Source organism: Elaeis guineensis, chromosome 15 (genome assembly GCF_000442705.2).
Source record: "Elaeis guineensis isolate ETL-2024a chromosome 15, EG11, whole genome shotgun sequence".
Classification (NCBI taxonomy): Eukaryota; Viridiplantae; Streptophyta; class Magnoliopsida; order Arecales; family Arecaceae; genus Elaeis; species Elaeis guineensis.
The window spans coordinates 70,820,714-70,835,670 of NC_026007.2; the positions used below are offsets into that span (position 1 = coordinate 70,820,714).

At 36.2% G+C, this 14,957-nt stretch overlaps 2 protein-coding genes across 2 annotated transcripts; both read right to left on the reverse strand.

Moving 5' to 3' along the window:
• Positions 1 to 1,711: 1,711 nt before the first annotated feature.
• Positions 1,712 to 9,090, reverse strand: LOC105058612 (sm-like protein LSM1B). The gene is made up of 5 exons (XM_010941591.4): positions 8,574 to 9,090; positions 3,570 to 3,638; positions 3,362 to 3,477; positions 3,221 to 3,283; positions 1,712 to 2,108 (listed from the first exon to the last, which is right to left on the reverse strand). Exons 1-5 carry the CDS (start codon positions 8,632 to 8,634, stop codon positions 2,031 to 2,033), a joined length of 387 nt encoding a protein of 128 aa, XP_010939893.1. The 5' UTR covers positions 8,635 to 9,090; the 3' UTR covers positions 1,712 to 2,030.
• A 1,471-nt stretch (positions 9,091 to 10,561) lies between these two features.
• LOC105058613 (protein NEGATIVE GRAVITROPIC RESPONSE OF ROOTS) lies at positions 10,562 to 13,202 on the reverse strand. Its single transcript, XM_010941592.4, has 6 exons — positions 12,701 to 13,202; positions 12,505 to 12,583; positions 11,436 to 11,974; positions 11,176 to 11,338; positions 11,025 to 11,061; positions 10,562 to 10,915 (listed from the first exon to the last, which is right to left on the reverse strand). Exons 1-5 carry the CDS (start codon positions 12,704 to 12,706, stop codon positions 11,042 to 11,044), a joined length of 807 nt encoding a protein of 268 aa, XP_010939894.1. The 5' UTR covers positions 12,707 to 13,202; the 3' UTR covers positions 10,562 to 10,915; positions 11,025 to 11,041.
• Between the last annotated feature and the right edge of the window lie 1,755 nt (positions 13,203 to 14,957).

The following is a 14,957-nucleotide window of genomic DNA, read 5'->3' on the forward strand; positions in this document are numbered from 1 at the left end:
TTATACAAATCTGAACATATTTATAAGATTTTTTTTATTTTGAAAAAAATTGATGCCAATTAGGAGAGGCCTCTAATCCATATCTTGACAAATAGATCTAAACTAATATAAATAGACATCCTGTACCATAAGTTTGTATATATGATGAGAAACAAGTAAAAATGAAAAAAAAATATTTAACTATGCTTTCCACCTAATTTCTTTTGTAACTAAAAGAGGAACTTGATCAGGATTGAAGGATTCAAACCTCACAAATACAAACAAAGGAGCTATGTAACCGTTTATGATTGAATTAGTAAAGGCGGAAAAAAAAAAACCCCTATTTTTGCATTTTTTTTAAATATGAGCAGATTGAAAAAATTTGCTTCCTTTTCCTTGCAATTAGACCGTGTTCGAGTCATGTCGTCATGCGACAGTAACAAGGAACTAATTAAGATCAACTGAAATTGGACATCCAACGGACAGTAACAAGGAATTCATTAAGTTCAACTGAAATTGAACAAAATCTTTCATTTTCTGCATGTTATTAATTCGAAAGATGTATTGGGGGTAATGAAACATTTACAATGTAGTCACATCTCTTCCAACAAGAAAATGCTCTTAAATCAGTTCCACAGAATGCAAGTGCTCTTAATTCAGTTCAATAGAACGCAGGTCACCAAAATCCAGTGTTATTGCTTCAAATTCTACAAAAAGATATAGCAAACAAGCGGCATGGTATATCTGAAACAAGTATTGAGTGTTTACAATGTCATCGCTCAGCGGAAAAAACAGCAATGCAAGATAATAGTTATATTTGAATGAGGATAAACAAAAACACGACACAATCAACAAATTTGGAATATAATTAAGTTTAAACCCAGGAAGCCACCAGGCAATCAACTTTCTATGCTTAATAATCTATAGAATTTATATATGAATTATTTATCTTAATTAATACTATGTTTCTACTAGCAAGACTGCAGTAATCAGGTCAGAGAGCAGTTTAGGGCAGATGGGAGAACAAATAGCAAATATAGCAAATTCGCTCATTTTAACAAGCCCGGCTCACATCAATCATCAGAGTGCAAATTGGGTGTCTGCGAATGCCGTCTGATTTCCGGCTGGATATCTCACAAGGCCAACCAAATTCAGGGTGCACATTATGTAAGACGGTAATTTGTTTAGTTTTTTCTACAGGCTTTGCCTCCTACTTAACCAAAAAAAGGGGGGAAAGCTCGACTACGATACCATGCACCTGGCATCTATTACTTTGCATGCATGCAAAAAGCCCCAGATTGTAATGTTGCAATAGAACCCCACTTTGCAAGCATGCTGAACGCCAAACAGGCATCTACAGCTCACTCTCAAGAACCAGCAAAGAATGATTCATACCAACTTCACAAGATCTGTAGATCCTGCTTATTAAAATAGCTGTTGATAAGAACTCTCAACTCTCAAGCCATCCAGGAGAGTTCTAGCATCCATTTTCACACCCCCCCAGCACTTACTCTTGACAAGCCATACAGTTTAATCTGGTTCTTGCCTGTGAATGTTCGCTATCTTGCAGCTGGGCACAGGCAAGATTAGGAATAACAGCAATAGACCAGCAGTAGATAATACTACAGTAATATATAATGGACCTAACCAAGCAGAGCTGTATTAGTAATTCAGTGAAAACAAGCGCATGAAAATAGGAATTCAGAATCATGTTTGGCTGGGTAAAAGACTCTTAAGGTTAATTTTATATTTGCGTCTATCATTAAACTGAAATGCAGCAGCCTTTATCAAATCAAAAGAAACATCCCAATGCTAAACACCATCTTAAAACCATCCGTTCGCTATGCACCACTCCACAGCTTTGATAAGTTATACTACGAAAAGCAATGGGACACACCATTTCGGCAAACATTGCAGCAAACATGGGGAAAGGGAGCAAGAGAAGCTTTTATGTAGCATCCCTGAACCAAACCGCGATAAAATTTGCGGGTGAGATGACATAAACCCACCAAAACGGTAGTGTGCGAGCATATGAGCTAATAACTTAGCTATCAGTCCAGATCCAAGAACTCCATTCTCTTTCTCATGGAACCTTTCAGATCTGTAGCATCTCTTTCTGCTTTCTGAGCCTGCAGATGAAATGTAACAACTTCATTACTCCAGAAAGGCTTGAACAATTCAGAACCGATTGAGGAAAATGGTTGGGGTACTAACTACAGGTAGATGAATGACACATCCATTTTCAAGGTGAGATACAGAAGAAAAACTAATAGCCAAAAAGTGCATCTGAATCTAACTGGTTCTGCTAGACCCAGAGGCACTTGTATAGAAAAACTAAAAATTAGAAAAAAAATAGATAGAAGCAAGTGGACTTGATAGATTATTGCATTTCTATAGAAATGTCACAGGAAAGCAAGCCAAAAGTTCGCAAAGAAAACTTTTTTAAATCCAATTTTTGGGCAAATCTGTTACTTATGGAACTTTAAAATTTAGGCATCAACTGGGGCCCAGAGAATACATAAAAGGAGCAAAGAACCAGGTGCACATTATGCTTGCAAGTTGTCATGATCATATAAGTAGGGCCACCTAACAACCATGACTTTTAGGTTCACTAAATACCATGGGCATATGGGCACTTTGATTTTTAGGAACTCTCTATGCTGGCACTTTTTTTAACATTAAGAGGACATGACAGAGCAAGACATTGTTTGGTACTCTGAAAAATGGAGTGTCCTCAAGTCCGCCACACAAGATGACACTTAACAAGCAACCATTACAAGCACTAGAAAATATCGAAAACATTAGCCCACAACGTCCAGACTTCAGTAAAGCTTCTCCGATATTTCTGTCTTTCCAAATATAAGCATAATTTATGTTTAATGTAAAGGTCAGCTGCACGGTCAACTCAGTCTAGTACTTAACATGTAACACTGATATGTTTATATGGTTTCAAATAAATGTATTGTATATACGCAACTCTTCTCCGGTTTTCCCCGGAGGTTTTGATGCTGAAAACTTCAGGAAATCTAGACACTTGGCATGTGCGAAGTGTCTAGGTAACAGTGGCACAGATGCTCGTGCGAGGTCAAAGTCAGCCAGTTCATATGCACAGGTGACAGCATCCAAAAGTAAGAAGGTGAACAATAAAGCAAAACACAAGTGTAAAGGCACCACATATGTAAATTGACAGGCATTAAAAGAAGAAATAGAGATTATGTCTAACAAGCATGTGTGGCTATACCCTTCTGATCTCTGCAGCTGAAACACAAATCATATGGGGAGGAAGCTCCTCTCTCTCCAAGTCCTACAAAATAAACTGAATGAGGAATATCCATATTCCCAAAAACACATGAATAATCAATTAAGCAAGAGAAAATCATACCAGTTCTCCAATTAACACAACATTCTCTCCACGAATCACATATAGACCTAAAGAGATATCGCAATATAAATCTCCCACAATTACTCGCTCACAAGCACCTTCAAGAACAGCATTTGCTGTGAAAAGATGACAGTTCCAAAATAAGCACCGGAGCGTGGAAGCACAAATACAACACCATTTGTAAAACAAAGCCATGAAAGATGTATACCAAATTGGTCGAAAGAGCGAAGAATTCCCAGAAGCTTTCTTCCATCACGTAGTAAGACAAGAAGCTTTTCTGTCAAATCAAGTCAATTACATGAAAAAATGGATGAGTTGGATGTGTCCAATCCAGAACAGTATAACAAACTGTTTAAAACAGATTGAGACCTTGGTATTATGCACGTCACTAATGGATTCCAACATACAAACCAAAATTCATCTATTTTGATGGTCTTTAACCTATGCATCAAGTGGTACAAAAATGAATGATATCAAATGCAATGGCAAAATACATGATAGAGCATACAAATTGAAATCCACTTTATTGATCATGATCTACACATCTTAAAACATGGGTAATTTAAATTGACCAGGTTTCGATTATTAAATCACAGTAAAACACAATGTTATACTATCAGAATCATTCATTTTTGCACCCACTAGATGCTTACATTGGAGATTACCAAAGAAGGTGATTTTGGTTTCTAAGCATTTTTTTTTATAGTGTAGATCAACTTTAATGGTTTGGATTGCATCTTTGGTTTCGAATCATTAATTTATTTTTCCTGAGATGTAACATAAAGTATGCAATCCAACTCATAAATATGTATGTATAGATATACATACAGACATACTTACGTACATATATAAATATACATTTATACATCTATATACAGACACACATATAAAGATGATGCTGTACAGACCATGTATTACAAAAGGAGTAGAGAAACGATTACACTAGCTATGCAAAAAAGGCTCTATCTACCCGCCACCATTTACAATGGTGTACACAAGTTATGAAAAATCAGATTGTGGGCAGTTAGCAGCCAGAGGATTACATGGCATGTATGAGTAGCAGGCACCATGTAACCAAAGCAGGCCGCTAGAATTATCAGTATTTTTAATTAGTTGGCAAACATTGATACCCATCGGTTTCATGCAAAAAAATAATGATAAGCATCAAAGGCAAGGCTATAAAACATCATCTGTCTAATATATTAACATCATTGCAACATCCATACAATGCGCAGATCTGCATTCTAATGACAATCATCATCCACAAAACATAATAACATATAAAATAAAAATGTCCACAATTGCACAACATCAGCCATAAAATAATAATGTCCACAATTGCATGTGAAAAAAGATATGTGGAGTGTACAATTTCTTCTATTTTACTTTAATAATTTTTGCTCTGTGCCAGTGGACCTGACACAAGGGTTGAGGAAGCTTTTGTTGTGTTTGGGGTTGGTTGTTGTGGGGGGGGGTGTTGGGGGACGGAGAGGCTGTTGAGATTTCAACAACTAATCATTCTAAGCAAAATTTTCACGAATGGTGGAAGGGTAGTTTTGTCCAAACATAAAAACCACTTATCCCTCAGCTTATTCTTCCAACCAAACATCATGACAGAACTTTTCTTCTATAACCGCAAACTTATCAATCCAACCAAACACACAAAACTCTTATTTTGTAGAATAGTCTTATTCCTCCAAATTTCCACATCCAAAAGCAATCCTAACATAGCAGCTGCCATTGCAGTTTTTCCCTAGATATATTGGGTGCTTCATACTCGAGCCCCATGTACCATCGTGGTGATACTAAGTGGGTTTTGGGCTGAAACCGCTATAGCAGCTACTATAGCAGCCATAGCAACTGATGTTTAAAACAATAGGTGCATGTCACAGGCAGATGTTTTTATCATCTGAAAAGATAATAGCATGGTATTTAAAATCTTTCTTACAATTGTCCATGAATTAATGACTATAAAAATATGGCAATATATATGGCCACCCATAACTAACACACAGTGTACTAAGGAGGAACACCTACCACATAAAAAGAAAAAAAAAAGTCCTGGTATTTTTGCCATTGTGTTTGTCCTCCAAACAGAGTATTTTTATCTATTATTCTTTTTAATTTACTATTTTCCTTCATTAAAAAATAAACTAGCTTTCTATTGTGGTTAAAAATGTACTGATGAGGAACACCTACCATATTTAAAAAAAAAAAAATCCAAAGCTGTCCCGGTATTCACTGTCGTGCTTGTCCTCTAAACATAGTATTTTTTTTTTTAAATTCTTGTAACTTACTATTCCCTCAATAAAAAAATAAACTACCCAATAATTAGGGTGGTTAACGAGCAACATGGTGATGACATGCTTTTCTGAACTAATGAGAAATTCCCGCAGAAATTACCAATTCATTTTTTTAATTAAAAAAAATATCCGAGAGGGAGAAGGGAACATGTTCATAACACCCTAAGAAACATCCAACTTTATTGACAAAATTTCTCAATAATCAGAAGTACTCGTGAATTTTATTGAATTTTACCTAGTGTGCTTTAAATATTGTTTAATACAATTCTCTTTTAATATACATACACAATAAATTTCTGTACTTTTCTTATTTCCTTTCCTTGGCCAAATCATGTACAAATTAACTCTTAACCATTTGTTAATATGCTTCTAGCTGATCTAGGTGTAAACACAGATATTCTACCTAAAAAAAAAAACATTGCATCTCCAAAGAGAAAAAGGGGTCATTCAGATGTGGCTTCATAACAGGCAAATGCAAGAAACTCTTCTCTTTTAGGAGGGATTTGAATGCATGATTGAACTCATGTCAAATAGAATAGAGTAACATGACTAAACAATGCATAGATTATCTTAGGTATGCAAATGGGTTGCACTAGGTAAAGGAGTTCAATCATGTCAAGATTATGAATCCAAAACTATTACAAAACAGGCTTGATCAAGATCTATCCAGCCAGATAAACAAATTCATATTTATTAATTGTTATTGTTTTGAATTTTTAATAGATTAAACTTTTAACAAACTACAAAATTATAACAATATGGGTGCTTTGCGGGATAAAATTCCAATTTGTTCCACCTACTTAATCAATGGACAGCTATCAATCGTCCTCATATAACTAAATTACGGTGTCTCCTCCCGTTATTCACATCTAATATGCCCCCCTCTACCTAATAGCCAATTCCCACTTGCCCACGTCACCACTTTCTAGTTTCTCTCATCTTTGCTTCCAAAGCCCCCCAACACCAAGCCTCCTCTTCCCATCTCATTATGTTTCCTTTGGCTTCTCCACCTCTTCCAATGCCTCCAAATGCCCAAAGCCCTCACTCTCTTTCTCAAACAATTGTAAACAAATCCTTCTCTTGTTCTCCTTTTCATGAGATTTCTTCGCTCACACTCTTTTCTATAAAACTTAACTCTATATGCAAAGATGGGTGACGCATTGAGCCAGGGCAATCGGTGAGTCTAGGTTCAAGTTTGCCAAGCCTCAATTGGGTGATGCCCGCATCTAACCTTTGTGACTAAGCCAAGAATGTTTAAAATTGATGGGCTTAAGCCAGCTCTTGGTGGGTTGAAAACAAGCTTAGGCCCACTCAAAGTTTTTGTGACAAGTCAGGTCAGCTTGACCCTGGTTCAGCCTACCATTTCCATTGCTACAAACTTCCAACACAACCCAAACTCGAAGAGTTAAAATGCTTGATACACCAAATAATGCTTTCACATTCTTGTTAAATTAAAATCAGATATCTTCCAATAACCCATTGATTTTGAATTTTTCTCAACATGACAAGGCAGTTATAAGGTTATCTTCTTGCAACTAAGAATGCTGATTTTTTATTTTTTTTGGATCTTTTTATCAACAAGTTATTCAACCCTATCTAGGAGTGATGTATGTATGAAAGTGCCATGGCAACTTTAGGAACATCTACATACATTGAGGGATATTGTGATCTAACATCTAAAATTTATACCTCGATCTAGGAGGGCTTTAAAAGAAAGTGTTCACAATAGCCTCAAACAAAACAAATGCCATCGTTTATATTAATCTAAACTAACATCTAACCACCTTTATAAATGGAGTCACACTCGGAACATGCCCATTTGACCCAAAAAACTATCGAAATGCCATTAGTAAGTGGCCTAGTTATCAAATTTATAGGGGACCCATAACTTCTCAAATATAAATCATTTCTAGGACCAGAAGTTATCAGGTCTCCTTAGCAAAATTGATAGGGTATGATGTGAAAAAATTGATGAAAGATTTAGAAATACCACACCCCTGACTAAACTATATTTTCCTCATAGATCAAAATCATCAGAACAACACCTCAAATCCCTTTCTTCAAACAGTTTAACAAGCTCGTGTACAATTGTAAAAAATTAACATACAAGGGCATGGATTCCCTGTTAAAACAAAATTGTCAACCTTGTAGAAAAATTCTATTTATCCTCCATATTATAACCTTAAGCAAAATATTATGATTTATCAGCAACCTCATATGAGTAACATGCAGTGAATTACAAGTATACAAGCATTTTTTTGAGTTAGTAATGCAAGAGTTAAACATGTGCAAACAATTAGTTGCGCAAGAGTTAGTATTAAACAACATAGTACTAAATATCTACTAAACACTAGTAGTAAACACCGAAACATGGAAGCAGTTAGTTGTGCAAGAGTTGGACATACATGACATCTCATTTCTGCCCGCAACAACTAAATTTAAGAAACTGCATTATTTTGTCAAAACGATAAAAGTGAAGTCCAAGTCTTTAAGATATATAAACATTCATCAAAACTGCAGAAGCCAAGAGCAGAGCAGAAGCCTTCTTCACAATATGCATACAACCTCAAAAAGGATGGCAGAATTGAGAGAAAAAATACATAGCAAAACCATTACGACCAGCGCCAACTTAAGTAGCTCAGTCCAACATAATTGCGAAGCACAAACCAACATTAATGCAATTAAAAACAAAAGCGCGATACCTTTCTTAACTAGTAAGCTGACGAACAATTTGAAGATAAACAACAATCCATGACATCATTTACAACCAATAACTCCATCAAAAATAGAAAAACAAAATATATGTATCGAAGAAACAAGGGAAAAGAAATCTCAAAACAAATTACTTCACTAAAATTCACAGCAGCCCGGAGAGTATAAAGAAGAAAAAAAGAGGCGCTTAAGCTTACTGTCAAGATAACTCGCAAGCGAGGTAGATAGAAAGATATCTTCCGGTCCAGCCCACGACATCGAGCCCCAACCCTTTCGGCCTGTCAAAAATCACCGAAGAGTCCACCCAGACCGCGACAAATCGCATTGGCAGCACGGATGCTCCACTGCCTCACCAACCCACCACCAAATCAAGCTCTCCCACTCTCTCTCAACCAACAGAACCCTAAAAAAAGCAGCTTTTCTTCGAAATCCTAGCTTCCTTACCCGCACTACCAGCAACAAGCCAAAACCCTAAATTTCCACAGAAAGGCTCCCAGATCCAAGCCTTAATTACCCGAAAATCGAAACCCTAGCCTCCAAAAAACACCAATTTCTCGACGGAAGAGAAAAAGGCCGGATCGATTAGAAGGAATCGAGGGAGAATACTTAAAAAGCAGGATGAAAATCTTCTCTCCCCTCGAGAAAGATAGCCCCCTTCTGTCTGCCTCCCTTCGAAAAAGAGAGGAAGAGGAGGTAGAAATAGAGAAGAAAAAGAACCGCTCCCTTGACTAAAACCACCAGGGAGTTGTTAGCCCAAAAAAATAAAACAACACCAGGAAGCAGCGTCTGGATCGGATACGATCCAGTGGGTTTAGGCCTTAATGCAACTCGTGTTATATTTCGACACGTACCATACGTTAGATTTAGAAATATCAATTTCTATGGGAGATTATTTGCAAGCAAAAGAGCTTACCCTAAGTTTGTGGTAACGCTATAGAATTTCTTTTTTTTTTTATACAAATTTGATATAACAAATAGCAATAGTGCAAAGACATTGAGAGAAGACAATCTAGCTCTAAGTTTCAATAGGCATACATCAAGAAAATGCCAAACATTGTTAGTTGTGTGATGGACTAACCAATAAACCTATATTCTTTGAAAAGATGAGTTCTCTGAAAATGACCCAACCATAAAGACACGGCAAATACCAACCTGAAGGATGGATAAGTTTGTGATCATTGATTCATCTAATTAATCATCATTTGAGAATCAGCCATACATTTATAATATATAATTTTGTAATCACATAGATAATTTCTGCCCAAGTAGCTCTCAATTCCACTATGAGAATATCGGTGAAGTAGAAATGTATGCCACAAAACTATCTGTCATCATTGGATAGTTTTATTTTTCAGTGCGCTGCCATCAAAGTTTATGACTGTAACATCATTGAGAGGCTGTTCTAGATAAACTTAATCATTATCGGAGGAGAAGGCTTAAAGTCACTCTTGTGCAAGTGTCTCACGGATGCCGTCAAAGGTGTCATTTATTTTAACTTACAAAAAAAAAAAAAGAAAATGTGTCATTTTTTTTATTTCTGGCCCACCACATCTGATAACCATTATAACAGCAGACAAGGACATGATGCATCAGTTTTGTGCTGGAATAATTATCTTGAAAACCAATTGGAATAGCATAAACAGAAGAATCGAGCCCAAGTTGCTTCCCTAGCCCAGCAGAACTAGATACTTACCAAGATCTTTTAAGAACTTGGGCTACAGCACCCATGTCCTTTATGTCCTCTTGAATAGCTTAGGCCCGGACCCAGAGTCCCAAACATTAGAATAAATATGTTCTGCGTCAATCAGTCTTTCGAATCAATTTTGGCTAGGTTTGTCACTTGTCAAAAAGGTTAAATTTATGATGCTCTGGGATTTTTTGTACTCTAATTTTTTGGCTACTCTCATACTATAATGGTGTAACTGTCCGCATGTACCAACAAAAAAAAAAAAAAAAGTTAAATTTCGCTTTGCTTCCACGGCCGGAAACTAACACACTTGCGTTGGGTAAGAGCTTCTCGATCTGTTGTTACTTGGGTTTCTTCTTTGATGATGCTAAAAATCCAATGTGAGCCATGGTCAAGTTCTTGCATTTGACATGCGTCAAATGATTCCGATTAGAGACTGAATGATCTCTCGTCCTCAAGCCTGCATTGGAAATAACTTCCTACAAAGAAACATCCCAAAGCCTCTACAATTTTGTGTGTCAATTTATGATATGCAGAAGAGAGACAGGCGATCGAACCATAAGAAATATTACAGGATGAATACATGGCATTTGCCAAAAGAAAAATTCTCTTGTGAACATTGCAAAGTATCTTGTCATGGCACTGTCAGACATTCTTTGGCATACACTTGCACAAGCTCGAGCAAAAGCTCAGGTTCCTCTATTCCACACCATCCTATTGGGGTTGTATTCTTTGTGACCAATACAACGGATGGTTGAGTGGATTGATTAGATTTCCTTTCCAACACTATGACCCCAATCATCTTGAGGCCTATAGATGTGACACATTTGAATTAAGACAAGTGCAACATACCTGCAAATTAAGCCAAAAAGGAGTGAGCATTGCTATGATTTAGCTCAGAGTTTCTGAAAGGACAACACAAATTAACCAAAAAAAAAAGAAGCAAACTCGGTGTACTTACCTAGACTGCCTTAATGTTTAGATCTCCAGAACAATATCTGGAAGCAAAGAAGAAGAAAAGAATATTGTAAGCACCCATTCAAACATATGTCAGCGCGCTCCAGAAACTATAGCTTTTTCTATTCATTCAGGTTGTGAGGACATAAACTTACACTCTGAATCAGTCTTGACCCACTTGCATCGATCCTCCCCTTTCTCCTCCTTTTCCTCTGCCTGCACCTTCTCCATGGGTTTCTCCTCCAAGTACTTCCTCGTCGAAGATGATGAAGCAGAGCTTCGAGGGTATATTTTCTTATGAAGCAATGTCCTCAAGATCTTTTAAGGTAATTAGAAGACAAAAATAAAATTTAAGGAACCATTTGGACTGCCAATGTGAGACAAACATTTGCCAAGATAATGCATGAAACCATACCTTCTCCATCCTTGACTCTGGAATGGGATCCCTTAAGCTCGGAGCTGGTGAGAAGCCACTTCGACATACAAAAATTTTCTTAAGAAGAAATGTGAGTGATTTTTTCTTAATTGCATCGCCGTTGTCGAACAACAAATCTTTTGCTTTTTTTAAGATGATCTTGGTTGTTGGCGAGAGGTCGCCATTGTTGTTATCCAGATCATCATGTAGCCTTAGGGAAGCAGTTCGATCGACCTCCAAGCTTGATGGGCAGTTTAGAAATCTATTCAGTGGGAGATTGGCTCTCTCTTCTTCTCCCACCTCTAGTCCATTGGTGCCAGCTTTTGACTTGCCAGACAATAGTTTTATTAGCTCCTTTTGTAACTTTCTCACTTCTTCTGATGTGAAGTCTGGCAAATTTTGAGATGAATCCAAGTTTTCTGAGGGCTCATGTCTCTGTGGGTCTTCCTTCAACTCTTTGTTGCCAAACGTTCCAATCGACAACAAAACTTGCGGCCAATCACTGAATTCTTCTTTGCAAGCATCTTGCATTGAGGTATCTAAAGCAGAGCAATAGAGTGAGGACTCAAATAATAATATGGCAATCCTCCCTTAAAAAAAATGGCTAACTTCTTGCTTTTTGGAGGGGAAGAACCCCATCTGGACTCTATTAAAGATGAAAAAGTACAAGAAAGAAAAAGAGTACCACAAGATTGAAAGAAAAGCTTGGAAAAGTTCCAAATTCTCCCACAATCATCCCACAAGTTCAAAGTCATTTTTTTCCCATATATCAAGATAGGGAGGAAAAAAAAAAAATGAAAAAAAGAAAGATTCATCTGAGCTAACCAAGCAAAGCCCATGGCCAGGTAATTCAACACTAAATTCACTACTAAGAAAAGAGATGGCTCTTGGGGAAATAAGCTCTGTTAGCATTATCAACAGAACTCATGATATCAAACCAAGAGTTCTCCCTTTCACCATCACAATCCTTGAGATTCTGAATGCCAGATACCTTAGGGAAAGCCATGGGGAGATCCGAAAAAAGCACTCGAATCAAACAAAGCATACAAACATATGGTAGATCACTTACGACGAGCTGAACTCGAACCTACATCGGATCTGTGCTTCTCTTGTTTCCCGTTGAACTTTTTTTGCACCCAACTCAAAACCTACACCAAATGAAAGCCACGGATTATATTAAAAAACCAAGAGTAGAAAGAAATGAAACGCAATCTTTTCTCCTATATCTAACAATAAAGCTTTTTCAAAGTAGTAGTGGTCCTTACCCCCATATCTTGGACAAGATTTGATATAGATATTGAGAGAGAATCAAAGAAAGGATAGCTTTCAAGATCCTTGGACAAAGGAAGAAGGAACTTAAGTAGCTATCAAACCTCGTAAAAAAAAAAAAAAAACAAAACAAAGTGGGCAACAAATTTTTTGCCAATGAGTTGCTCAAAGAAGAAAAGAAAATCCTCTGCCGATGGATATCATTAGAATGCACAGCCTCTTTCTCCTTCTAGCGTCCAGGCTTGTTCATGGTTCAGTAGTCGTCACTTTCTTGCATCCACCATAATCGGGAGCTCTTGAAAGAAGAAGAGGTTTGTTGTTAATAAATGGAAAAAAACACAAGCGAAGTAGCTGCGAAGTTCCTTTCGCCAATAGGAGCTTTAGGAGGGTTAAATAGATCGATAGAGGAAAGTGCTCCAGAATTCCACCGCTGTGTTCTAGTCATCTGAAGACACTTCGCATGGTTCAAGTTCCCAAGCAGAGACTTTCACCTCTCCAAGCTTTTACCGCCTTATTGGCCGAGTTGCTGCCTCGCATCCCTCCTTCTTCCTTTTATTTTTTTTCCTCTATTTTTCTTTTTTTTTGAAAAAAAAAAATTCCAAATCATTCATATGTCTCACATCTTACGGTTCATGTGTTATATAACCATTAACCGGTAAAGGATAGCCTCTCTTCTTTTTCTTCTTCTTTTTTTTCTTTTTTTTTTTTTTTTTTTTTTTTTTTTAAATATAATTTCTACGCTTAATAAATAGAAGAAGTAATTCACTTTTTTTTTTTTTTTTTTTTTAAATAGAAGATGATAGGACCTCGAAACTAGATTAGGGAAGATCAAGATATGTGGCATCTTGAAATCCGGTGGGGTAGAGAGAGAAGTAGGGACACGAGTAGACTAAGAGATGAAAGATTCCTACATATTTGTTTAGAGAGGATTCTTTGACAGATAATCAGTTATTGAGTAATTTTTAGATTCATCATCTGTAAATACTTTCTATCTTCTTGTTTAGAATTATTGGTACATTCCTTGATTTATAGAAAATTAATTAATAGTTTAGCCGCTTGAATGATATCTTCTGTAGTGAAACATTTAAGGATTATATTATGGGATTCGGTTACAAATATTTTTTTGATTTTTTGAATATTTTATATTTTGATTTTCATGAATGCATCTATTCATATATGGTATAATATATTGAAACATTAATCTTATCTTTTTGCAGAATAAATGGATAAGATTTAATATATTAAATAATTACTATATTGGAGAACATGCGCCTTAACAAATTCAAGAAGAATTCCTTTCCAATGTAGAAGCAAGACAAGATGTTTTACATATAAGCCCCTACATTTTTTATATAATCATTAGATATCAACATAAGACTTTTTATTGCTACTAGATGTGCTATAATGAAGCCCTTGATGGACCTAATAATGCATTTTTTAAAGCTAATCTTTATGCAACCTCTTTTTTATCAACATAAGTTTACTATCATCATACGATACACTCGCCACCATGGATAATGACTTTATTTATATGAGGCTTGGGAATGGATTTCGAGTTTTGTATTTAGTCATTCTTAAAAGAAAACAATGAAGATGCATCCATACCATAATTATCTATACGTAAATATTTAAGAATGTGGAACTCAAGATTTAAATCTAAAAATATCTTATTGTGAATTTCCTTGATGTAGATAAAATGATTAAAGGAGCATTAGAAGGTGATCATAGATTGGATTAGTCTCCGGTGAAGTTTTCCTGCACCTAGCCTAAACAAAGCAATTATTTTGTCTCCTTCAATATCTTTACCATACATTTGTGTAAAAATTTCCTATATCACTTCAGCAATTGCTATGCTCTCTTCCATTCAGGATCTTTATTATCCAATCTCCACTATACCACCATCCCCAATGATCATAGCCAGCCTACCCCAACTTTCCCTCCATTGTCAAATTCATGTTCCACCTTATGATTGTGATTTCATACCACCTACAATTATTGTCACCCTTATTCATGTTGGCCCCAGATTCTTCAATTATTTGGCATGATAAAAAATGTTTTGAGGGAAAGATAAGGATTGATAATATTTTTATTTTCTATGAAAAAATTGGGAAAAGAAGAGCATAAATTACAACTCTGATACAGTACTACCCAATAATATCATCAATTATGGTGTAATTGCAACCCTTCTCTTTTCTTGTTTAGAGGATTAGTAACTAGCTTGTAGTCCTGCCTATTGCCCATTTCTCACCTTTT